General features: G+C 43.1%; 1 protein-coding gene across 1 annotated transcript in view; it reads right to left on the minus strand.

Moving 5' to 3' along the window:
* Positions 1-26,700, minus strand: part of DNTT (DNA nucleotidylexotransferase) — a 343,242-nt gene that overhangs the window by 245,279 nt on the left and 71,263 nt on the right. Inside the window, exon 5 of the mRNA XM_030204811.1 lies at positions 23,231-23,302. Coding sequence (XP_030060671.1) covers positions 23,231-23,302 — 72 coding nt within the window. The remainder of the gene's footprint in view (positions 1-23,230; positions 23,303-26,700) is intronic.

A 26,700-nucleotide genomic window follows, 5' to 3' on the forward strand; every position in this document is an offset into this window, starting at 1 on the left:
TACAGTGTTTTAAAAGTTACACATTTAAGTTTGTGCCCTGTCCGTGCTGCACCCTAACTCTACCCATCTGTATACCCCCTTGCAAATACATGCTATGTAAGTGAAGTGGGTATTTGCAGAATAGCGCTCGGGTGGAATTTTGGTATTACACATGTATGTGCACACATATGCACATCAGTGCTGTCATTCTACCATTTATGCAGGTAAAGGGCAGACAAATGTTTGCAGCAATGTTATAGAATTGTCACCTGCATGTATAACTAATTGGTTTAATTTAGGACTGCTTTTTTGCAGGCCTAAGTAAACTACAGAATATCGCGACTATTCGTTTGGTTGGTCAGTCCACCTTTGATCCACCCAAATTTTGTCTGACACAATACAGAAAGTACCAAGGTAATTAGAGGATAGTGCTCAGGAAAATTCACAGACCGCAGACTTATACATCTAATGGTGGCCACTAAACATAGAATTCTTTGAACATCAGCCCATTTCTTTGTTTTATACTCAAGAGATTCCGCACAGAAATAAAAATTACAAAATGTGAAATTGACTGAATCAACAGAACTTACAGCATAATTTGACCTCTCTTTCTGAGTCCTTTTTTGTCTCTTTGCAATATTCACTCAGAAGTGGTCAGGTACTTGACACATAAGGGAACTAGAGGGTGACTGTATTTGACAGATAGAAATAAGTTTCCCCTCTCCCTCTTTTTCCTTGTATGAGCTTGTGTACTTGACATTGGCGTATTGATTGCTGTTTGATTGACTGCTGGAGCTTGTTTTTCTCTCCTACTGCATACAGAACGACTGAAAAATTCCACCCGGGTGCAAGTAAATAAAATGATCAACCCTCCATCTTTATATTGCAGTGGTTTCCTTACACTGCTTCCACTGCATGCAAATCTCACTCATGAATATTCGTTGTGGATATTCTGAAAACCTGACTGGCTGGTGACCCCCCCCCCCCCCCCACCAGGATAGGCTTGAGAACCACTGTTATATTTGATAATGCACATCACTGACTGTTGTCTGTCTTCTGTTGCTATAATAGAAGCCCCTCTCCTGCTCCCTTTGGCCTATCCAGTAAGTGGAAAATCTCTCTAATTATGCTAATATGAGACTAAACAATTGCTATTCTTAGGCGTAGCTCAATGGTTAATGCAGTGAATTGAGAACCTGGGAAACTGGGTTTGATTCCCACTACAGCTACTTGTACCCTGGGCAAATCACTTAACTTAGATTATGAGCCCACTAGGGACAGAGAAAGCACCTGCATATGATAAATGTAAACTGTTTGGGTTGTACCACAGAAAGGTAGTATATCAAATTCATGCCCAACTATCCTTTATATTGCTGCAGGTATATACTGTGTCCGGTGAAAGTCAGATAGATATCAATAGCCACCTGAGCTTTGTCCCTGGCATATTTTTGTGGATGAATGCCTCAATTGTATCTTTAGTAATGTCTCAAACAAATCAAGCTGAAAAAGATAAAACTCTGGTTATGCTGGCCTGGCATTAAGGCATACTAGAAAAGCTTTTAAATTTGTAAAGCTTTTTAATATACATGGAAGACTTTTAACAAGACTGTTGCCTGTTGGTTTTCTGGCGCTCTAATACCCACGTCTTCTCCTATTCATCTCTTATTACCTCGGTATCTAGTTTCCACTACTTAAGATTTATCCTTGATTACTCCCTACCTTTTCTACCGCAAATTTAAAGTTAGCTTTCTGATCTTTCGGCAATTAAAGGCAATTCGTCACCTCTTTGATTCTAATCAGCTTCACACGCTTGTTCGCTCTTTTTTCGCATCTCGCTTGGACTACTGTAACTACATTTACGCTTGAAGAACCTATCTGGACAGCTTGGGGGGCATTCTTGGGGCTTCTTATTGATGAGGGCTGGGGGAGGGGATAAAAGGAGGGGGCATTGTCAGGGGCAGGAGGGGGCTCTGGGGTTTTTTTTTAAGTCACCCAAGTGTTGGCACCTGCATAGCTAAGTGGCCTTATGTAGGACAGCTGTTGAGCTGTCCTAAATTAAGTTGCCTAGCTATGTGGGTACCGGCACGAAATATTACTGGCACCCGCATAACTTCAGGTTCCTCCCCAGTGCCGACCCCAGCACTGCCCCTGACCACAACGCTTTTTGTTTTGGCAGTCTGTGGGGATAATCAGTGGGGATATTCAGCACACCTTAGTAAACAGGGCCCTCGGATCCTTATCTGTTAATGAAGCCTTCTAATACAGGGGTCCATTTAGTAAGCTGTGGCAAAAGGGGTCTGTGCTGGCATCAGCATGTGTTTTTGATGCAGAGGCCCCCTTTATAAAAGAAATGGCCATACGGCAAGTGAAGCACTTGCTGCACAGCCATTTCAGGGGGAACACTTTGCTATTCATTGAGGTGGTGGTAAGGGCTCCCGCGCTAACCCAGTAGTAACTGTGCAGTGCAAGGTACTGCCTGATTAATGCTGGGTAAATACCACTGCAAAAATAAAAATATAATTATAGTGCCGGAAATGGCACATGCTGGGAGTAGGAACTACCACTGGGCTGCTGCAGTAGCCCGGTGGTACTTCCAGTTTAGCAAGCGGTAAGCCCGCTTCGGGCCTACCGCTGCTTAGTAAAATAAAACACCCACATTTTGGAAAATAATCATGATTGGTTTTAAAACTATTGTAGGGAATCTTCTTGATGTTACAGAAAGGTTAGAAGACAGGGACAAACAGCTTATTTTGTCGCAAAAGAAATCAAAATTAATGCCATAGTACCCAATCAGTTATTGGAATTTCTTGATTGTCTTGGTCTGGATATGTCCCTGTTGTACCTTGAGTATTGCCCTGCGTTACTAGAAGATTGATTTTGCAATTTTGTTCACAGCTATGCTGCCCTAATTTCTTTGAAACTATCTCTTTTGTATTGGACCATTTTCCTCTTATTTCTACTTCTTTTCTGTGTGGTGGGTTAACAGAGGAACTTTGTGGTATTAACTGTTCACGTATCTGTATTTCAGACTAATTTTTATGGGTTTAAGTTTCCTTTTCTATATCAAGTTTATTCTTGTTTTGTGTAAATTAAAAATTGTAACAATAAAAAAAAAATAAGTTAAAAAGTTAATTCAATATCCACTAAAGTCTCTGGCATAACTCACCACAAGCTTCCTGAAAGCAGTTGTATAATTTGGGAAAGGTTATCACATATGGTGCTGTTTTCTGGATACCAATTCTACTACTACTACTACTACTACTACTACTACTACTACTACTACTACTACTATTTAGCATTTCTATAGTGCTACAAGGCGTACGCAGCGCTGCACAAACATAGAAGAAAGACAGTCCCTGCTCAAAGAGCTTACAATCTAATAGACAAAAAATAAAGTAAGCAAATCAAATTAATTAGCGCCATCCTTGTGCACATATCATGGTAATAAAGAAGATAATTTACCACACAGGGCAATCAGTTAACACGGGGAACCATGTTATATGTGACACAGAGCTGAGTGGGACAGTGCTACTGGTATGCATCCCCCACCCCACCCCAATTGCAGTCATCACCCTCCTGATAAGGGTCTCCATCCTCTGATCTGTCCCAATCAACACAACCCCCCCTACCATTCGCAACTCCAGACATGGTAGGATGATTCCCTAATAGTAGTATTGTGAAATTACTGCTATGGGTCATCAGCAGGATTTTGGGATCAGGCAGGATTTTGGGATCTACTCACCCCTCTACCTAAAGACGCCAAGAAAAACACAATGGACCTAACCAACTATCACCCAGTAGCATCTATCCCACTTATAACTAAACTCATGGAGGGTATAACGAAACAACTCACTGATTATCTAGATAAACACTCAATCCTACATGAATCTCAATCAGACTTTCGGTCGAATCACAGCACGGAAACTGTACTAGTGTCTGTGATGAACTCCTTCAAACAAACAATTGCTACTGGAAACAACATACTCCTCCTACAATTCGACATGTCCAGTACTTTTCATATGGTTGATCATGGAATACTATTACATATACTAGAATACTTCTGAGTCAGAGGTGAAGGTCTTAACTGGTTCAAAGGATTCCTGACCACAAGATCATACCAAGTAACAACAAACGCAGATCTATCAGCGCCCCCCCTCCAATTGTACATAAGTACAGTAACAAAGTACAAGGACTTTCTTACTACCCATCTCTGCTTTCAGGGAACCAGTTTTGTAAAGGCAGATAAGTGTATAGGCTGCCTTTTAAAACTAGGTGCAACATGGCTATCTTTATGTCCGTGTGTATCTTGACTTCCTAGGTGCCATCTTATAAAATAACCCTCCCCTTCAAACTGCTTACATTACAGTAAAGACCTTAGGTATTTTTATCCATAGCCTTTAGATTAATTTTCAAAGTATGTGCATATTTTCATTTTGAAAAATACCTTTAAAATGACTTACAGATAATTGCACCCCTTGTTTCTGCAGATATTTTTTCTTGACTAAAACGACACACATTGGGGTATGTTTACTAAGGCTCGTTAGTGTTTTTAATGCACCTTTAAAGTTAAGGCATGTTAAACGCTAATGCATCAATGCATTCCTATGGGTGCATTAGTATTTAACGCGTGTTAAAAACGCTAACGCACCTATAGCAGGCCTTAGTAAACACAACCCATTGTTTTGAAAATATAAAACTACCCACGTTGTAACAATTATACACCAGCACCACTCTGGGAATGCCTCTGCTGAATGTGCATAAAAGTATGCATGCTGTGAAATGATATGTATTATTAGTGCAGTAAGTTTGTAATTTATATGTGGTTTCTGTTTTGTGTGTTTTATGACTTACATATGTTTTTCTTTGTAACTCGCATAGATCTAATGGATAGTGTGGGATATAAGCTTGATAAATAAATAAATATGTATATATTTACCACACATAGGGGCCCTTATCGTAAAGTGCAGCATCTGCCCTGCATTTACTGCACAGAGCAGAGCTACCATAAAGGCACCAGGTTGACACTGTCATCCAAAATGGTGACTCTCCCTCTTAGTGGTAGTATTGCAGTACTGCAGCAGTGCCACTGCTGCCTGGAAAACCCTTTACTGCCACGGCAGACACTTGGGTAAGTTTCAAGAAGAATTGGAGGGGTGGTGGTAGGTTAGGGCTCTGTAGGATGGGGGTCTTGGTGTCGGAGCAGGATTGTTGGGATCAGGTAGTCTGGCTTGAGGTTGGGAGGCAAGGGGAACCTGGCTTGAGAATGGGGTGTCAGGGGTATCTGGCATGAGATCAGGATGTTGGGCTTGGCATGAGGATATTGGCTTCATATGGAGGGGGGTTGGGCTTTATATTGAGGGGGGTTGGGCTTCACATCAGAGGGGGGGTGAGGGCTATTGGGGGAAGGGGAAGCAAGAGGGGGTCATGACCCTGTGCCCGTTTATTTTTTTGGACTTGCTACTAAACTGCCAATAGTGCAACTAAGGTCATTAGCATATTAATGCAGCTCGCCTAAGTCACATTAATGCTGCTAGAAAATTAAAATTAACCTCAGCTCAAAAGCTATAGTTGATAGCCAAGCATGGGCATGCTAATGTGTGTGCTTGTGTGCTTAAGGTCAGTCCTTCCATACCGGGCTGCGAATGTTACAGGGCAGCTAGCTAACCACAAGTTACAAAGCCCACTCCCCTGGGAAAAGGTTAACTAAGCCCGCTCCAAGCAAAATTCTGCCCAGCATAACTACCCTGATTTTCACCACAAATACCTGATAAAATTAATGTTTGTGGCTGATCAGATGCAGAGTTCAGCATAATGCTGGACGTGACCTTGTCACTAAAACCAGATAAGTACACTAGGAAACGATTCTTTTTTCAAGTTTTGCATTTTGAGTAGGATAAAGCCTTTCATTGTTTTTTTTTTTTTAATGCTTTTAGAATTGTGTTGCAGAGTTGTTTTATCCAAATTGGGCATTTACAATGCTCTATATCTTGGTCTTTCTTCTGCTGTTCCCATGCACTGAAGGTAGTACATGTCGCATCATATTCCACCTTGCCTTCTTTATTTACATTGATTGTCAATTAAAATTTAAGATTGTTATTAACTCACAAAGTATTTAGATTTGATGAACAGCATTATCGATTTGCAGTCGCTCAAAAGAGCATGGTTCGGGATAAGGTATCTTTCAAAGATATCACCATAACAGGGAAGATAGAGTATCCTGATAGTGAGGTTGCAAAAGAGATTGTAGTAGATCGGGTATCTTTAAATAACAATAAAAATCAGACAAAAGATTGCCAATTAATACTGTCAAGTACTAAGCATGATGTACTTAGGAACAACAAACATAGTTTGAAATGTCTATATGCGAATGCCAGGAGCCTAAGAAATAAGATGGGGGAGTTGGAATATATTGCACTAAATGAAAAATTAGATATAATAGGCATCTCTGAGACCTGGTGGAAGGAGGATAACCAGTGGGACACTGTCATACCGGGGTACAAATTATATCGTAGTGATAGGGTGAATCGGATTGGTGGAGGGGTAGCATTGTATATTAACGAGAGCCTTGAATCAAATAGATTGAAAATTCTGCAGGAAACAAAACACTCCTTGGAATCACTGTGGATTGAAATTCCATGTGCAAAGGGGAAAAGGATAGTGATAGGAGTGTACTACCGTCCGCCTGGCCAGGACGAACAGACGGATGCGGAAATGTTAAAGGAAATCAGGGACGCAAACAAACTGGGCAACACAATAATAATGGGGGATTTCAATTACCCGCATATAGACTGGGTTAATGTAACATCTGTACACGCAAGGGACATAAGATTTCTTGATGAAATCAAGGACAGCTTCATGGAACAGCTAGTTCAGGAGCCGACAAGAGAAGGAAAAATACTAGACTTAGTCCTTAGTGGTGCTCATGATCTAGTGCAGGGGGTAACGATACGAGGGCCGCTTGATAACAGTGATCATAATATGATCGGTTTTGATATTGGCATTGAAGGAAGTGAAACTAGGAAATCAAGTACGCTAGCGTTTAACTATAGAAAAGGTGATTACGACAAAATGAGAAAAATGGTGAAAAAAAGACTGAAAGGAGCAGCTCGCAGAGTAAAAAACTTGCATCAGGCGTGGATGCTGTTTAAAAACACCATCCTGGAGGTTCAGGACAAATATATTCCACGTATTAGAAAAAAGGGAAAAAAGACTAAACGTCAGCCGGCGTGGCTAAACAGTAAGATAAAGGAAATCATTAGAGCCAAAAAACAATCCTTCAGAAAGTGGAGAAGAGAACCAACTAAAAGTAACAGGATAGATCATAAGGAATGCCAAGCCAAATGCAAAGCGGAGATAAGGAGGGCAAAAAAGGACTTTGAGAAGAATTAGCGTTGGAAGCAAAAATACATAGTAAACATTTTTTAGATACATTAAAAGCAGGAAACCGGCCAAAGAGTCGGTTGGGCCGCTGGACGAAAATGGTGTTAAAGGGGCGATCAAGGAGGACAAAGCCGTAGCGGAGAAATTAAATGAATTCTTTGCTTCGGTCTTCACCGAGGAGGATTTGGGGGGGACACCGGTGCCGGAAAGAATATTTGAAGCGGGGGAGTCGGAGAAACTAAACAAATTCTCTGTAACCTTGGAGGATGTAATGGGTCAGTTCAGCAAGCTGAAGAGTAGTAAATCACCGGGACCTGATGGTATTCATCCCAGAGTATTAATAGAACTAAAAAATGAACTTGCGGAGCTACTGTTAGAAATATGCAATCTGTCCCTAAAATCGAGTGTAGTACCGGAAGACTGGAGGGTAGCCAATGTTACTCCGATTTTTAAGAAGGGTTCCAGAGGAAATCCGGGAAATTATAGACCGGTGAGTCTGACGTCGGTGCCGGGCAAGATGGTGGAGGCTATTATTAAGAATAAAATTGCAGAGCATATACAAAAACATGGACTGATGAGACAAAGTCAGCACGGATTTAGTGAAGGGAAGTCTTGCCTCACCAATCTAATGCATTTTTTGAGGGGGTAAGCAAACATGTGGACAATGGGGAGCCGGTTGATATTGTATATCTGGATTTTCAGAAGGCGTTTGACAAAGTGCCGCACGAAAGACTCCTGAAGAAATTGCAGAGTCATGGAATCGGAGGTAGGGTATTATTATGGATTAAGAACTGGTTGAAAGATAGGAAGCAGAGAGTAGGATTGCGTGGCCAGTATTCTCAGTGGAGGAGGGTAGTTAGTGGGGTCCCGCAGGGGTCTGTGCTGGGTCCGTTGCTTTTTAATGTATTTATAAATGACCTAGAGATGGGAATAACTAGTGAGGTAATTAAATTCGCCGATGACACAAAATTATTCAGGGTCGTCAAGTCGCAGGAGGAATGTGAACGATTACAGGAGGACCTTGCGAGACTGGGAGAATGGGCGTGCAAGTGGCAGATGAAGTTCAATGTTGACAAGTGCAAAGTGATGCATGTGGGTAAGAGGAACCCGAATTATAGCTACGTCTTGCAAGGTTCCGCGTTAGGAGTTACGGATCAAGAAAGGGATCTGGGTGTCGTCGTCGATGATACGCTGAAACCTTCTGCTCAGTGTGCTGCTGCGGCTAGGAAAGCGAATAGAATGTTGGGTGTTATTAGGAAGGGTATGGAGTCCAGGTGTGCAGATGTTATAATGCCGTTGTATCGCTCCATGGTGCGACCGCACCTGGAGTATTGTGTTCAGTACTGGTCTCCGTATCTCAAAAAAGATATAGTAGAATTGGAAAAGGTACAGCGAAGGGCGACGAAAATGATAGTGGGGATGGGACGACTTTCCTATGAAGAGAGGCTGAGAAGGCTAGGGCTTTTCAGCTTGGAGAAGAGACGGCTGAGGGGAGATATGATAGAAGTGTATAAAATAATGAGTGGAATGGATCGGGTGGATGTGAAGCGACTGTTCACGCTATCCAAAAATACTAGGACTAGAGGGCATGAGTTGAAGCTACAGTGTGGTAAATTTAAAACGAATCGGAGAAAATTTTTCTTCACCCAACGTGTAATTAGACTCTGGAATTCGTTGCCGGAGAACGTGGTACGGGCGGTTAGCTTGACGGAGTTTAAAAAGGGGTTAGATAGATTCCTAAAGGACAAGTCCATAGACCGCTATTAAATGGACTTGGAAAAATTCCGCATTTTTAGGTATAACTTGTCTGGAATGTTTTTACGTTTGGGGAGCGTGCCAGGTGCCCTTGACCTGGATTGGCCACTGTCGGTGACAGGATGCTGGGCTAGATGGACCTTTGGTCTTTCCCAGTATGGCACTACTTATGTACTTATGTACTTATGAGTGGAGTGGAATGGGTAGACGTGAATTGCTTGTTTACTCTTTCCAAATATACTAGGACTAGGGGGGGCAAGCAATGAAGCTACAAAGTAGTAAATTTAAAATGAATAGGAGAAAATATGTCTTCACTCAATGTGTAATTAAACTGTGGAATTCGTTGCCAGAGAATGTAGTAAAAGCAGTTAGCTTAGCAGGGTTTAAAAAGGTTTGGATGGCTTCCTAAAGGAAAAGTCCATAGACCATTATTAAAATGGACTTGGAGAAAATCCACTGCTTATTTCTAGGATAAGCAGCATAAAATATATTGTACTTTTTTGGGATCTTGCAGGTACTTGTGACCTGGATTGGCCACTGTTGGAAACAGGATGCTGGGCTTGATGGACCTTCTTCCTGATATGGCAATACTTATGTCCTTCTATAGATCACTAAGGTCAGACAACACCCTCCTGCTGGAAATTCCATCTTTGAGACGGACACACTTTCAAGGGGCTAAGGTAGTTATTTAGGAGCTCTATTCATGTTTTGGACATCTGAAAACTGGCATTTAGACATCCATATTGCAGTGATATCCAAATCCCAATTTTAGATACAACCACCACTTGTTATGTAGTCTAGGAAGCTGCCTAGTCACTGCCTGGGATGGTGGGAAGAAATGGGCACATATTTGTTGGAGACCAGAGCCAGGCTCAGGAATATCCTGGCAGGCCGAGCAAGCAAAGCACCAGACTTACTGCTCTATGAATAACTTAATCTACACCAGTTGTCAACTTGAACCAAAACCAAACGTTATTTTAGCTCCCGTTGCTGAAGTAAAGACATAAATCTCATGGCCAAGTTATTTACAACAGTCTCTCTGCTTCTTCTCTGCAGTACAGAAAATAAATTTATAAAGATAAATTTATAAAGTAGAATACTGTTCCCTTCTTTACAGATGTTATAATTTTGTTTCAGTACTTTGATGGAATAATAGCAGCCAGCAGGATGACAGCTCACAGCAGTCAGGCACTAATGCTCTGGAACCTGCAAGTGGTTTGCTGGACATGGTAAATTAAACCCCCCTCTGCCTGAGATGTAACCAGTACCTTAGCTGGTACAGGGTGGCCTAGAAGGTATACACAGTCCCAAACAATCTCCCTATCCACCTGGGGTGCAGTGGTGCCCCATACCACTACACAGTGCCAGTCAGCAACTTTTCCAATTCTGGTTCTGGTCCCAGAAAATCCTGAATCCTTGTTCAAAAAGAAGTGCCTGTGATGCCTTCCCATGGAGGTATAGATGGGCTGATTCCTTGCAGTTCAGAATACCAGTACAGGCATGACAGGAAAAATAGGGGTTCCCCCTATGAAATGAATGGTCAGAGACAGAAGATGCCTAAAGACAATTTTGACCGGCAAAACAGGAGCTTAAATTAGCTAGAGGGAACATCCCTCAAAAACCAAACCCCTCCTTTACTTCTCCTTTGTAGTATTTTTATTATGTATGTTAATTTCTTTGGAAACCGCTCAGAATTGTAGGATAGCATAGTTTATACATTTTTTAAAATAAATCCTCTTCCAGTAACTTTCCCAAATCACTGCAAAGTTCTGGTGCCAGGTGGTCTGGGTTTCCAAGCAGCTGCACGAAACAAAAGTTCACCAAAAGGGCAACCTAGGATTTCTAGGGTTGTTTTAAAAAAAAAAAACTGGAACAAAATGCTGCCAAAACTTGCAGTCAGCCTGCTCTCGTTGGCTTGAAACCTAAAAACAGAAAAAGCTGCATAGGAATAGGCACACAGGCACACAAAAAAAAAATAATTAAAAAACAAAAGTTGGGAACAGAAGGGATAAATTCATACAGCTACTCTGCTGAATTTCTCCCAGTGTTACATATAAATCCATGATATGGACATCTAAAACAGCTGTGTGTCCATTTGAAAAGGGGACATTTTGGGTGGGATTATGGAGGGGCCAAAATATGAACATCCAACTCTGACTGCAGAAGAAGAAAGATGGATGTTCATATTTAGACCTGGCACTTTGCACATTGAGGTTACAGAAAGATGCTCTGATTGAGCAATTCTCCACTGGATGGAGTATGGAAAGTCACAGTAAGTATTTTTCTGTCCCTAAAGGGCTCACAATTAAAAAGAAAAAAATTACAATCATCTGTACTGGGATTTAAACTGAAATCCTCTGGTACTCATTCTCAGCTGGCTGTTTTAACCTTTAGGCTATTCTTCCATTTGGATGTCCACATGACTATTTTATAATTTGGATGTTCCTCTGCTGCTACAAAGACGTCCATGTCCCTTATTTTCCCCATTCATAGTTTGGACGTTTCAGTTTGTAAAATGAATGTTCATGTTGGATGTAGCCAGCGTCCATTTCTCATGTATTTTAAAACAGGCTATATATCAGAAGATCCTGTTCTAAAATACATGAGAAATGGACCTCCATATGTGACGTACAGACTTCTACTGAGGCAGCCTGGACAGAGAAATCATATTAATTTGTTAATTCTGTTTAATTTTGGTTCAGTCCTGCAAGTGGTAGAATGCCATCTGGTTTTAATTACTCAAATGTCTAGCTTTTGCTAGACTAGAGGTTAGAAAGGTCAGAGAGAAATGAAACTTTCTTTGTCCCTTTTTGAGTGATGGATTGTTCAAAGGCATAATAAACCACATCTGGATGCCATTCTAAGTAAGGCATACTGGACAATCTTGAGGGGATCAGCAAGCAAGCAGTTTTAAAAGATTAGGCTGAATGCTGTTTAGAAGGAGATAGTTTAGATTTAAATAATTCTAGATAATTTAGATTTTGTTTTATAAGGAATTCTGATTTTTGCTTATTTTAAAATATGTTTTATTCTGTTTAATTAATAAGTTTTATTTCTCCCTGTAAAATATCTTTTCAATTCAGTGTTACATCTTTGTCTGACTTTTCAAGTGAGATTTGTCTGCAGTTTAAGAGGTCATCATCTGGTTTGAATTATCCACAGTCCTAGCTAGGTGAAAGAGGTCAGGAAAAGTCAACTCTTCTCCTTGATGGATTATAGTTAAGTGTAGGACTGGCCTCCTGAAAGTAATAACAAACCATGTCTGTGTGCCATTAAGCAAGACTAGCCCCTCAATGAACTCAGCGAGCATTTTAAGTTAACTGGAAATCTGAGAATTTAATAATAATAAAATGCAGGAGATAGGTGCCACATTGTCTAGTTTGAGAGGCCCAGGTCATAGGTCAGTTTAGGAAATATCTCAAACCTATGTAACTGATAGTTTGAGTAAATGTGTAGAGATAATTAGTTCAAGACAGGGTAATCAATCTATTCCTTACCATCTGGTGAGAAAGGGGGGCTAGAGGGGTTTAGGACCCTATATAAATGAGAACAGAAGCAGCTTACGTTAGACGAGACAGGAAGCCAAGACACAGAGAGACGAGAGAAGGAGCTGAGACGAGAGAGACAAGACACAGAGAGCTGAAGGAGAGAGCTAGCGCTGATGTCCTACTTTGTTTGCTGGCAAATAAAGAAGACTTCTCTCTCATTCTGGTGTGTGGTGTTTGACTCCTGAAGTACCACAGATTCTGCTAACAATAGTGGTAATTCCTGCATCACTACATCCTTTCTAAAAAGCCACTCCATGTGTCTTCTCAACTGCTGAGCTTAGGGAGTGGAATCTGCGCCCCATAAGACATTATGTGATACTGGTTTTTTCAAAGAAGCAGCTAAAATATAATCTGTTCACAGCAGTGGCGTAGCTATGGGGGGCCATGGAGGCCTGGCCCCTCCAAATTGGTTCTGGGGGCCCCGGTTTGGCTGCTGAGGGTCTCCAACCCCTGCCAGTTAAAGCGTTTTTCCCGTACTGGTCTCACATTGCCTGGTGCCCTGTCCTGTTTTCAGTCACTGAGCACGCTCGCTTTAATGAAACTGAGCGTGCGCATGCTCAGTTTCATTAAAACGAGCATGCACAGTGACTGAAAACAGAACAGGGCGCCAGGCAATGCGAGACCAGCACCGGACAAATGCTTTAGCTGGCGGGGGTTGGGGACCCCCACCAGCCAAGGTATCTTCGCATGACAGATATTGTAGTAGTGTATATTACGTTTTTATCTGTTCCTGGAGGGCTCACAATAACATATAAAGGAATTAAGGTGGGATTTGTACCTGGGTCCTGGTGTTTAAAGTCCACTACACTGACCACTAGGCTGTCCCTCTGCTTTGCAGGGATGTCTTTGTGGCCATTTTTGTACAAATGATGCCAAATAGACATTTATGTGCCTGCTTTTTTGCTATTCATATTTTGGATGTTTCAGTTTGGAAAATGGCTGTTCATTTTAGATGTTTTCAGTGCAAGAACATCCTTCTCACATATTTTCGAACAAGGAAATCCCAACATTTTTTCTTTTCAAAAATGACTGTGAGATGGAGGTTTTTGTGGACATCATTATGAGCAGGAAGTCGAAAATGCCCCTCCACATAATTTTATTATATGCATTTATAAGATTATGAATGTTTTTATCATGAAACATCTAGGTTTAGATGGGATATAAATGCACAAAAATTTAAATAAATAAACTATCTTCTATTTTATAATGGGTGCTGAGTACTTTCATGTATTGAGCTGAAATGGTAATGTTAATCAACACTGTAATACTTTCATCATGATGTGGAGTGAGCCTGATTTAGGTGCCTTTAATGTTTGTGTGTTACACTGATTATGTAAGTATTTTATGATTTTATTGATATGTATGTTATGTGATCTGCCTAAATTTTGGCAGAATATGAATGGATACATAAATAAAGGGGTCTTTTACAAAGGAGCACTAGTGTTTTTAGCATGCACTAAGTTTAAGCACGCTAAACGCTAGAGACACTCTATATTCCTATGGGTGTCTCTAGCATTTAGCATATGCATATTTTTAACGTGCGCTAAAAACACTAGCACGCCTTTGTAAAAGGACCCCTAAATAAAATAACTCCATCCCATAAGGGATTGCCCCTTCCCCCAAGCAAAAGATTCCTCCTTTAATATTGCCTATGCCCCCTCCTGTTGGCCCAAATGCCCATCTTAGTTCAAGTCACCCTGAATTCTATAATGTAGCAAACGTTGTCCATGTCTAACTGTGCTATAATCCAAAATGGTGCCAGCTGACCTGAGACTCCCTTTTGCCCCACATTGGTAAAGTTTACCAACAGGAGCCAGGCTACTAAGGAGGTTATTATGTTGGAGAGGGCTTTGCTGGGATAGAAGTTGTGCTTCGCTGGGGGTTTAAACTTTGTCAGCGGCACTGCCTTACTTGAGTCTAGATGATGGTTTATCATTTGCAGCCTGGGGTGTTTGGGAATGCACCTTCCTATGGCCAGGAATGCATGCTACAGTATTCACTAGCCTGTGGTACTCATTCATTGCAATTTATGTTGTTGGGCAGACTGGATGGACCATGCAGGTCTTTATCTGTCGTCATTTCATTTACTATGTTAGTGAACACCATGATGCTGTACTGTAATTAAAGTGAGTTAAAACTGCCCATTAAAACATAGCTTAAATACTCTTTAGTAAAAAGAAATGTATGTTTTGTTTCAAACTTTTACTCTGTGAGCAAAGGCAGCATCTCTAGAATGTTGAGATGCTATAAATTTACAACTGAAAAAGAGAGAAATAGCTTTATCCTAATTCAATAACTAGATGTTTTATATCAGCTGTAAGTTATTATCCTTAAGTAGTCATATTGTCTCTTAATTAAGCCAGATGATGCATTTTAGTTAGTTTCAAAATCACTGGTTTATAAGTAGGAAAAGTAATAGCAGTAGTTTGGGGCTTTTGTAATCGCAGTGGTAATTAGGCCAAACATCTGCTTAAGGACATTTGGAACAACATGTGTAAAAAGCTAAATGCATTAGTAGAAGTATTAAATCACCAATTAAAGAAACTAACATGTATTTCAATTATAATGGATTACAATTTTAAAAACAAGTCAATAGATTATAAAAGGAAAGCAGTCCCTCACTCAGGGAAAAATCTAATGTGATGAGCTTTTTAGTGTCCAGTTGGCATCTCAAAAAGGCATGCCACACAATATCACAGCACAGAAAGTAGCAAAATGGAGGAATGCGTTTTCATTACAAGCAAAATAGAAAATGGCAATGACATTTCCTATGTTGTTGTTTTGTAAAGGAATCAAAAGAAAAATTAATAAGGGCCAGCTCAGTGGGACAAGCGGCATATGCTATATACATTGCCATGCAAAAGTCCCTTCTCCAGTTCCTGCAACATCTCCTTAAATCATCTCGACTTGAGGATGCTATGAAGGCAGCATTTACAGTGCCTAGGGTCAGGAGACATGGTTCAGAATCTATGGTTTCAAGATTACCGAAGGAACCATGGTGCATAGCCTTGAGCCAAGGCTTCTCACTATAATAACCAGAATAGCTATGCTAGGGGGTTGTGGCCAGTGCTTGCCATGCCACCTACCTGCTTTGAACACTCTATCTCCCCATACCCCTTGGAAGCATCTGCACTGTGAATCTCTTGCTTGCCAGCTAGGAAAGAGATTGTCCACCCCCAGTGACATCACTTAAGTGTATACTAAAAAAAACATGGATGATACTAGTATGAAGGAATCTATGGCCAGCACTTAATATCTACCTGCTTTGATCACTCCATCTTCTCAGACACCCTCCCCCCCCCCTGAAAGCAGCTGCACTTGCATCTCCCCCACCCGCACCACCTAGTGACATCATTAGGGTGCACAGTGAAAAAGCTGGGTCTGATGTCGATATGAAGGAGTCTGTGGCCATCACTTACCATCTGCCTACATTGATCGCTCCATCTCCCCGACTCCCACCCCCTTGGAAAGAGCTGCACTGTGCATCTTTCACCTTCCAGCTGGGACAGAGCTTACTTCACACTGTGGCAATGTCACTGGGGTGAAGGAGGAGTCTGTGGCCAGTGCTTACCATCTGCCTGCTTCTATAACTCCATCTGCCCAGACCACCTTGCAAACAGTTGCACTGTGCATCTCTCATCTGCAGGCTGGAACAGAGCTTGCCCTGCTCCTTAGTGACACCATTAGGGTGCACAGTGAAAAAGCCGATCGAAAATACACTTAGGTGCATGCTATGAGCTGCGCCTAAAGTTAGGCACGGTTTATAGAATACGTCTAAGCCCATCCACATGACTAGAATTTAGGCGCAGTAAATTATGCCAATGAAAATCTGGGGTAAATGCCCACATCTAAGTTTAGGAGCACAGCAGGTTATTCTATAACACTGCACATACATTTTAGGAAAGCCCATGATCTGCATGTGCTCCTCCCATAGCCATGAGCCATGCCCCCTTTGGGTTCCGCATAGTAGAATTTATTCATATTACATTATAGAATACTAGTAAAAAAGGCCCGTTTCTGACACAAATGAAATGGGCGCTAGCAAGGTTTTCCTCTGCTCCCCTGCAGCCACCCATGTCCAGCGACCCTCCTCTCTCCCCTGCCCCCCTCCAGCCACCCATGTCCAGTGACCCCCTGCCCCCCTGCAGCCACCCATGTCCAGTGACCTCCTCTCTCTCCCCTGCCCCCTCTCCAACCACCCATGTCCAGCGACCCTCCTCTCTCCCCTGCCCCCCCCTCCAGCCACCCATGTCCAGCGACCCTCCTCTGGACATGGATCAGCTGTGAGGCATGTTTTTTTTCCCCCCCCCCCAGGTTCTGAAGTTGACATCATAATGGCTACAGTGATGTCAGCTTGATCTACGGAGCCTAGCAGACCAACTTGGAATGAGCCACGGTCCCAGGCAAGTCAGAACGTTGGAGGTGAGAATTATTATATAGGACACTTAGGGCTAGATTCTATATATGGTGCCTGAAAACTTCACACGGAATAAATTTCTGCTTAAGCATATACTATAAACGGCACCTAGATTTCCCAGTGCCTAAAACTATGCACATCCATTTACAACAAGGAAAATGTGGTGTAAATACCAGCACATAGATTTAGGCACAGAGGGGCATATTCTATAACAAGGCATGTACATTTTGGAATGCCCACAAAATACCCATTTCTCCACCCATAACCACCCCCTTTTTTGGCTGCATGCATTAGAATTTAGGCACTGTGCACTGCAGAATACGCATTGCGAGTTGTGCATGTAAATTCTAATTATTTCCAATTATTGCCCATTATTGCTTAAGGGCTGTTAAAAACTGATTGGCTTGTTTATCCGATTATGTTACGCACGTTGTTATAGAATACACTTGGATTTTGGCATAGAACACTAAAAGCGATATATAGAATCTGGCGGTTAGGAAGTAGTGCGCATAAATTCTAATTTGTGCCAATTAGTTGCCAATAATTGCTTAACATCTAATTATTGGCAATTTTCTGCTGTGATTGGCTTGTTAACCAATTGAGTTGCACATGCAAATCAGAATATGCCTAGATTTGCGTGTGCAACTATTCGCACTATATAGAATCTGGGGGATAATGTATTTTCATGTGATAGTGCTTTTATACAATTGTTCTAGTCAGTGCTTTTTTTGTAGAAAAAAAGGTGCCGGTACTCATTATGGGCGGGGTCACCACATATGGCTCCACCCCTATGATAGCCACACCCACATTAACCACACTCCCCTATACCAGCCAATGGCGCATATAAACAGACATCATTGAAAATATTACAGTACTATAGGAGAAAAAAATAACGTGATTTGCTAAGTAGTAGTAGTAGTATACCCAGTGCAAAATAAGACAACCAATGTAAATTCTCAAATTGGACATATTACAAACACTAAAATGAAAATAAAATGATTTTTTTTCTACCTTTGTTGTCTGGTGACTGTTTTTCTTTCCATATTGGTCCCAGTCTGTAATTCTGCTTTCCTTTGTTTTCGCTTAACTCTTCTGTGCCATTTGTCATTTTTGTCTCCTTTTTCTTTGCTTTCTTCAATATTTTTCAGGCTCTCTCTCTGTCCAGATTTAATTCATTCTTACTATCCATTCTTTAATTTCCTTCATCTACCTGTGGCTTTTCATCTTTTCCTCACCCTTGTTCTCCCCATGCCCCTTCCTCTTATTCTCCAGTCTTTCTCTATTCCCCTTTTTCATCCAACAGCTCTGCTTTCTCTCCCCATCCTTCCAGTGTCTCCCCTATTTCTTTCTGCATTCTTCCATCCAGCGTCTTCCCTCTTTCTTTCTGCATTCTTCCATCCAGCGTCTTCCCTCTTTCTCTCCCTATCCTTCCGTTTTCCCTCTCTCTCCCCATCCTTCCATCTGTTTTTTCCCTCTCTCTCTCCCCATCCTTCCATCTGTTTTTCCCTCTCTCGCCAATCCTTCCATCTGTGTTTTTCCCTCTCTCTCCCCATCCTTCCATCTGTTTTTCCCCTCTCCCCAATCCTTCCATATGTTTTTCTCCTCTCTCCCCAATCCTTCCATCTGTTTTTCCCTCTCTCTCCCCATCCTTCCATCTGTTTTCCCTCTCTCTCCCCAATGGCCATCTGTTTTTCTCCTCTCTCCCCAATCCTTCCATCTGTTTTTCCCTCTCTCTCCCCATCCTTCCATCTGTTTTTCCCTCTCTCTCCCCATCCTTCCATCTGTTTTCCCTCTCTCTCCCCAATCCTTCCCTCTGTTATTTTCCCTCTTTCTCCCCAATCCTTCCCTCTGTTGTTTTCCCTCTCTCTTTCTCTCTCTCCCCCAATCCTTCCCTCTGTTGTTTTCCCTCTCTCTTTCTCTCTCTCCCCAATCCTTCCCTCTGTTGTTTTCCCTCTCTCTCTCCCCAATCCTTCCCTCTGTTGGTTTCTCTCTCTCCCCAATCCTTCCCTCTGTTGGTTTCCCTCTTTCTCTTTCTCCCCAATGCTTCCCTCTCTGTTGTTTTCCCTCTTTCTCTCTCTCCTCATCCTTCCATCTGTTTTTCTCTCTCTCTCCCCATCCTTCCATCTGTTTTTCCCTCTCTCCCCAATCCTTCCCTCTGTTGGTTTCCCTCTTTCTCCAATCCTTCCCTCTGTTGTTTTCCCTCTTTCTCTCTCTCCCCAATCCTTCCCTCTGTTGGTTTCCCTCTTTCTCTCTCTCCCCAATCCTTCCCTCTGTTGTTTTCCCTCTTTCTCTCTCCCCAATCCTTCCCTCTGTTGGTTTCCCTCTTCCTCTCTCTCCCCAATCCTTCCCTCTGTTGGTTTCCCTCTTTCTCTCTCTCCCCCTCCCAATCCTTCCCTCTGTTGGTTTCCCTCTTTCTCTCTCTCCCCCCAATCCTTCCCTCTGTTGGTTTCCCTCTTTCTCTCCACCCCCCCAATCCTTCCCTCTGTTGTTTTCCCTCTTTCTCTCTCGCTCCAATCCTTCCCTCTGTTGGTTTCCCTCTTTCTCTCTCTCCCCCCAATCCTTCCCTCTGTTGGTTTCCCTCTTTCTCTCTCCCCCCAATCTTTCCCTCTGTTGTTTTCCCTCTTTCTCTCTCTCCCCAATCCTTCCCTCTTTCTCTCTCTCCCCAATCCTTCCCTCTGTTGGTTTCCCTCTTTTTCTCTCTTCCCAATCCTTCCCTCTGTTGGTTTCCCTCTTTCTCTCTCCCCCCCCCCAATCCTTCCCTCTGTTGGTTTCCCTCTTTCTCTCTCCCCCCCCCCCAATCCTTCCCTCTGTTGGTTTCCCTCTTTCTCCAATCCTTCCCTCTGTTGTTTTCCCTCTTTCTCTCTCTCCCCAATCCTTCCCGCTGTTGGTTTCCCTCTTTCTCTCTCCCCCCCCCCCAATCCTTCCCTCTGTTGGTTTCCCTCTTTCTCTCTCTCCCCCCAATCCTTCCCTCTGTTGGTTTCCCTCTTTCTCTCTCCCCCCAATCCTTCCCTCTGTTGTTTTCCCTCTTTCTCTCTCTCCCCAATCCTTCCCTCTTTCTCTCTCTCCCCAATCCTTCCCTCTGTTGGTTTCCCTCTTTTTCTCTCTCCCCAATCCTTCCCTCTGTTGGTTTCCCTCTTTCTCTCTCTCCCCAATCCTTCCCTCTGTTGTTTTCCCTCTCCCTGACAAGTTTCCCGCGAACGGCGCGAAGTCGCGATGCACACGGCACCAGCCCCTATTTCCGGCCGCTGCTGCTTCTCCTGTTGAGCAGCAGCGGCCGCTACACAAAGAAAAAGAAGATTTAAAAAAAAAACTTCAAACCTGGCTGAAACGCGGCACCCCGGCACTGTAGACAGCCATTAGGCATTGGCTGTTGCCCCGCAGCCGCTCCTCCTCTTGCCTCTACGTCACTGCCCCTGGAGGAAGACCCCGGAGGAGCGCAGTGACGTAAGGCAAGAGGAGGAGCGGCTGCGGGGCAACAGCCAATGCCTAATGGCTGTCTACAGTGCCGGGGTGCCGCGTTTCAGCCAGGTTTGAAGTTTTTTTTAATCTTTTTCTTTGTGTAGCGGCCGCTGCTGCTCAACAGGAGAAGCAGCAGCGGCCGGAAATGGGGGCTGGCACTGCGTCCGTCACGGGGCGGGGGGAGCAAATAAAAAAGGTGCCGGTACGCCGTACCGTTGCGTACCGGCACAAAAAAAGCACTGGTTCTAGTACTGTCGGTGGTTAATTTTTTATGAAACAGGTTTTTTATTTTATTTGTTGTTTAAATGATAATCCAGCTTATAATCGAAAGTGATCACCGGCCATCTTCCGACACAAATCGGGAGATGGCTGGCGATTTCTTAAAAGTGGCGAAATCGGTATAATCGAAAGTGGCATTTTTGACAGCATCGCCGCTTTCCCGTCGCGTCGCCGGCGAAAGTTTAAGGGGGCGTGTCAGTAGATTAGCGAAGGCAGGACATGGGCGGGCATGGACGTGGCTACCAGATGGCCGGCTTTCGCCAATAATGGAAAAAAAAAAAAAAGCGGCGTTAAACAGTATTTCGCTGGGTTTACTTGGTCCTTTTATTTTCACAACCAAGCCTCAAAAAGGTGCCCCAACTGACCAGATGACCACTGGAGGGAATGGGGGATGACCTCCCCATACTCCCCCAGTGGTCACCAACCCCCTTCCATACTAAAAAAATAAAACTAAAAACCTTTTTTGCCAGCCTGTATGCCAGCCTCAAATGCCGTACCCACCTCCATGACAGCAGAATGTGTTGTATCCTCCAACAGCCTTTCCCTGGTTGCGATGTGGCTCTCGGGTGAGTATGACACCTTTTATGTTAGGTGCCCTGCAGAGACACATTAGCAATGCATTGTGGTGGGTGTAGGGTACTGGGCTCTACTCCCATGGTGCTTTTCCCCTCTGCTAACTGGGTCAGAGTGTGCCCTGTTTTGTTTCCTGTTGTAGTCCATGCGGTATTGGCCATTTTTGTAAGCCAGTTTTAGTTCCCTTTCCTGATTTACCCACGTTAGAGAACGTAGTTCTTACCTTGAATGGTGCTGAAAGAGGGCATTGTACAACATTGTGCCAGCTCTGACCTACTGCTAATCTTAGTACCAGGGGACTCTTTGCCAGTGGGGCACAACCTCTGATCTGCAATTAACTGTGAGTAAACATGGTTATTTCAAGAAAGGACTTTTTCAAAGAGATTAGTCTTCAGGTGTGAACTGGTGTGCCAAAGTTATACAGCAGCAATAAGTCCTAGAGGCTGTATGCAGGTCCCTGGAGCAAATTTAGTGGGTGCAGTACATTTGTGGGTAGTGAGTTTGGGGGGCTCAGCTCCCAAACTAAGGGAGCTATGCATGTGGGAGCTTTTCTGAAGTTCACCGCAGTGACCCCTAGGGTGGCTGGTTGGTGTCCTGGCATGTCAGGGGGGTCAGTGCACTAAAAATGCTGGCTCCTCCCACGGCCAAATGCTTTGAATTTGACCGGGGTTTGAGATGGCCGACATAACTTTCCATTATCGCTGAAAAACAAACCCGGCCATCTCAAACCCGGCAAACTCCACGGCATTTGGCCGGGCTAAACCATATTATTGACAAAAAAGATGGCCAGCCATCTTTTTCGATAATACGGTTCCGGCCAGCTGTAGCGCCGCCGCCAACATAGATTGCCGGCGATCTATTTGGCCGGCGACATTCGATTATGCCCCTCAATGTATGTTTGTAGCGTAAAACCCTCACTATCCACGCTCTGGGTAACACCTCTTCCAGCAGCAAATAAACTTATATACAAATAAGTTTCAAGTTTATTAATCGCTTGATATACCGCTCAGGTAAAGAACCATCAGAGCGGTTTACATCTGAAAACTATAATCAGGGCTTTTTTTGAGGGGGTAACTTGTGGGTACTGAATACCAGCACCTACTCCATTGTCTGCTAAATTTGACCCAAGGACCCCAAGTTTTAATGAAAGAACTCATGCTTTACATACCAATTCTACCTTGTCATACATTATGTGACTGGTTGCAGGGGGCCTGGCTATTGTAGGGTGGGACCCTCAGTGATCACCCCACCCCTGAAGGGTGGCTTAACATTTGAGTACCGGCACCTTTTTTGCTAGAAAAAAATGCACTGACTATAATAAACAATAAGAACAGAAAAGAACTCCATATAATACAGGAAAGGGGAGGGAAAGAGTGAGAAGAAAGCGAAGACCAGCAAATCACCAATGAGTATAAAACATTGCAGAGAGAAGCATCATTTGATAGCAACAAGAGAATCAGCGAAGTACAGCTAGAGCTGAAGGCAACAACAAACAAATAGGCCTTCAGCTGGGCCTTGTAATTTTACCAGCCAATGACCATTTCTGTATGTAAAGCAGAAATGCCTTTGAAAATGACTCGTTCTTTAGGACTTCACCTATATGTCCATGAGTGTCATAGTTCATAATCATTATAGGGTGTTTCTGATTAATTTCATGGGGGTTTATTACCATGTTGAGTGATTGAAAATACAGTGAACTCCTTCCAGCCCCCACAGTTGGATGCGCTTGCAGATTACGAGTTGGATTGATCAAATCTTTTTTTCAGTCCTTCCATAATCGCTAGTTAAAATGATCATATTTGCTACACCATAAAAGTAACACCAAGAATGATATACTTACTTTAAATGACTTGTACTTTTCATCGTTTAAAACTTCTACTACTTTAGGGCTCTCTGCATCTTCTAGAATACTCTATCCAAAGCATCAAATAAAAAAAAAAAGAAAAGAAAATGAGATCAGTACATTATTGCAACCTATAAAACATATTCCATTCTGTCATTTAATTCAGATGTGCAAGAGTGTTCTAAATTCTCATTCTTTCTTAGTGGTACTATTATCTCCACAAAGTCTCTTCGCATACATTCTAAACCTAAAGAGGAGCAGCCATTGCTGTGTTGCTTCCTGCTTCCTGCTGCTCCTACTCTCTGCACCTGCTACAGCATCGGAATGGAGAGCAGATCCAACTGCTACTATGGTCCCTCTTCTTCCTGTCAGAGGGACTTATGCAGAAAGGGTGTATTTGCTCTAAATCTCAAACCAGTTCCTTAATACACATGTAAAAGAAAAATATGATCTCTAAGGCAGTAAGCAAACCGAACACAAAGGGCTATGTTTGGAAATGATGCACTTTCATGGCAAAGCATGTCAAATGCATGCACACACTGGTCTGCACTTGTGGCAGATATATTTGGCACACACAAAAATGTTATTGGCACACGGAATTACATTCACATACATCTGCGCTTGTGCTAGAATGCTATTCTGCGCAAATATTTTTTGCAATACTATTATTTATGACCAGAATAGCATTTCAAGCCCATGCACAGATATATGTGCATGCAAATTGAAGTTTTTGCAAATATCAACATCATTCTTATTATTCATGTAAGCATTTCATTCATGCCTTTTTCCAAGGCAAGTTACATTCAGTTACATTTTGTCAACAGTCCAGCATTTCTTTGTTACAGCACACATCCTCCCATAGATCCTCCTCTTCAACGAACCCAGAAGAAGTTGTGGGTCCTATATGCTTGCAGTAGACATAAAATCATCACTAACACTGACTTCCTCTGACTTTGTATTAACACCTCAGTGTTGCACTCAGCCTTATGGTCTTCTTTGCACTTTTCTGCATCTGCATTGAATAACTAATATCTTCTTCGTTTCCATAGCTCTTGCACAAAACACCTTTCACATTTACCTCCGGATTCCATATATTACGCTGAGTTTTCCACACGGAAATCAAAGCATATTCTATAACAATGTGCACATTCTAATTGGTTAACAAGCTATTCAGTGTTGATAACTGCCAATTAACATGCAGTTATTGACACTAACTGGCATTAATTAGAATTTACGTACAGAACTGCCTTGGCGTATTCTATAACGTGCTGTGCATAAATTCTAAGTCACGCAGTTGAAAAGGGGGTGTGGAATGGGCGGGTTGTGGGCATTTCTAAAATCTATGTGTGTGGTTATAGAATAAACCAGGTCTGGGCCTAATTTAGGTATAGAAATTTACACCAGGTTTTACGCGGACGGGCACTTGAAATCAGGGGCGTATCTGCTATGGGGCCACAGGGGCCTGGCCCCCGCAGATTTGCCCCTGGACCCCCTTACCAATGACACTCTCAACCCCCCTCCTCCTGCCGTCACTCCGCTGTTGCACCTCACCTCCCTTTGCTGGCGGGGGACCCCAACCCCCGCCAGCCGAAGTCTCCGTCCTTCCTTCCTTCCTTCCTTTGTTTGAGATTGGTGGTTTCTGACGTCCTGCACGCACGCACGTACAACGTGCAGCATGCAGGACGTCAGAAACCACCAAACCCAAACGAAGGAAGGACGGAGACTTCAGCTGGCGGGGGTTGGGGGTCCCCCGCCAGCAAAGGGAAGTGAGGCATGACGGCAGAGTGACGGAAGGAAGGACGGAGACTTCGGCTGGCGGGCCAGCCCCCGCCAGCAAAGGGAGGTGAGGCGCGACGGCGGGAGGAGGGGGGTTCAAAGTAGTTGGAGCTGTCTTCCGCGAGAGGGGGGGTTTAAAGTAGTCGGGCGGGGGGCAGTGGTGGCGTCGTCGTCTTCGTCTTCAGCGGGGGGGGGGTCAGTGCCGCCGGGGGGGGGGGGGGGCTAAAATGTGCCCCTCTCCTCGGCTCTGGCCCCCCCTACCGTTGAAGTTCAGATACGCCCCTGCTTGAAATATTATAAATCACATGGAAATTTAGGCTTCTTTTACAAAGTATGCCTAAATTAAGGTGTTCTTTATAGAATGCACTCAGCTTAATTCCATTTTGGCACTGAACTTTTAGACATGATATATAGAATCTAGTCCTTAATGCCTACAAAATTATGTGCTAAAGTCAAGCTAACCTATGTGCAAAGTCTAGAGCATTTCATTGTATTGGCCCCTGGATGTGTATCCAAGCAAAGGAGAGGACACACAGCTAATGAGAGTTGGAAAATGTGGGAGAGAGGTTCTGGAAGCCAAATTTAGGCTCTTAGGTAGAAAGCTCCAATCCAGAACCTCTAGGGTAGCATTTTCTGAAATGCTACCCATTCCACGCGCAGGGCCTAAGAGACAGGCAGAGCTCCGGAGTCTCAATGCATGGATGAGACGATGGTGCAGGGAGGAGGGTTTTAGATTTGTTAGGAACTGGGCAACATTCTGGGGAAGGGGGAACCTATTCCGAAAGGATGGGCTCCACCTGAACCAGGGTGGGACCAGGCTGCTGGCATTGGCATTTAAAACGGAGATAGAGTAGCTTTTAAACTAGAAACTGGGTGAAGGAAGGCCAGCAGTCGCACAAAAGCGCATGGTTCAGGATAAGGTATCTTTCAAAGATATCACCAAAACAGGGAAGATAGGGTATCCTGATAGTGAGGTTGCAAAAGAGACCGTAGTAGATCAGGTGTCCTTAAATAAAAATCAGACAAAAGATTGCAAATTAATACTGTCAAGTACTGAGCATGATGCAAACAGGAAAAACAAACATAGTTTGAAATGTCTATATGCGAATGCCAGGAGCCTAAGAAATAAGATGGGAGAGTTAGAATATATTGCGCTAATTGAAAAATTAGATATAACAGGCATCTCTGAGACCTGGTGGAAGGAGGATAACCAGTGGGACACTGTCATACCGGGATACAAATTATATCGTAGTGACAGGGTGGATCGAATTGGTGGAGAGGTAGCATTGTATATTAAAGAGAGCCTTGAATCAAATAGACTGAAAATTCTGCAGGAAATAAAACACATCTTGGAATCCCTGTGGATTGAAATTCCATGTGTAAAGGGGAAAAGGATAGTGATAGGAGTGTACTACCGTCCGCCTGGCCAGAATGAACAGACAGATGCAGAAATATTAAAGGAAATTAGGGACACAAACAAACTGGGCAACACGATAATAATGGGTGATTTCAATTACCCCTATAAATTGACTGGGTAAATGAAACATCAGGGCATGCTAGGGAGGTAAAAATTCTTTGACGAAATCAAGGACTGCTTTATGGAGCAGCTAGTACAGGAGCCGACGAGAGAATGAAAATTTCTAGACCTAGTCCTTAGTGGAGCGCATGAACTGGTGTGGGAGGTAATGGTG

The sequence above is a fragment of the Microcaecilia unicolor genome, chromosome 5 (genome assembly GCF_901765095.1).
Source record: "Microcaecilia unicolor chromosome 5, aMicUni1.1, whole genome shotgun sequence".
Classification (NCBI taxonomy): Eukaryota; Metazoa; Chordata; class Amphibia; order Gymnophiona; family Siphonopidae; genus Microcaecilia; species Microcaecilia unicolor.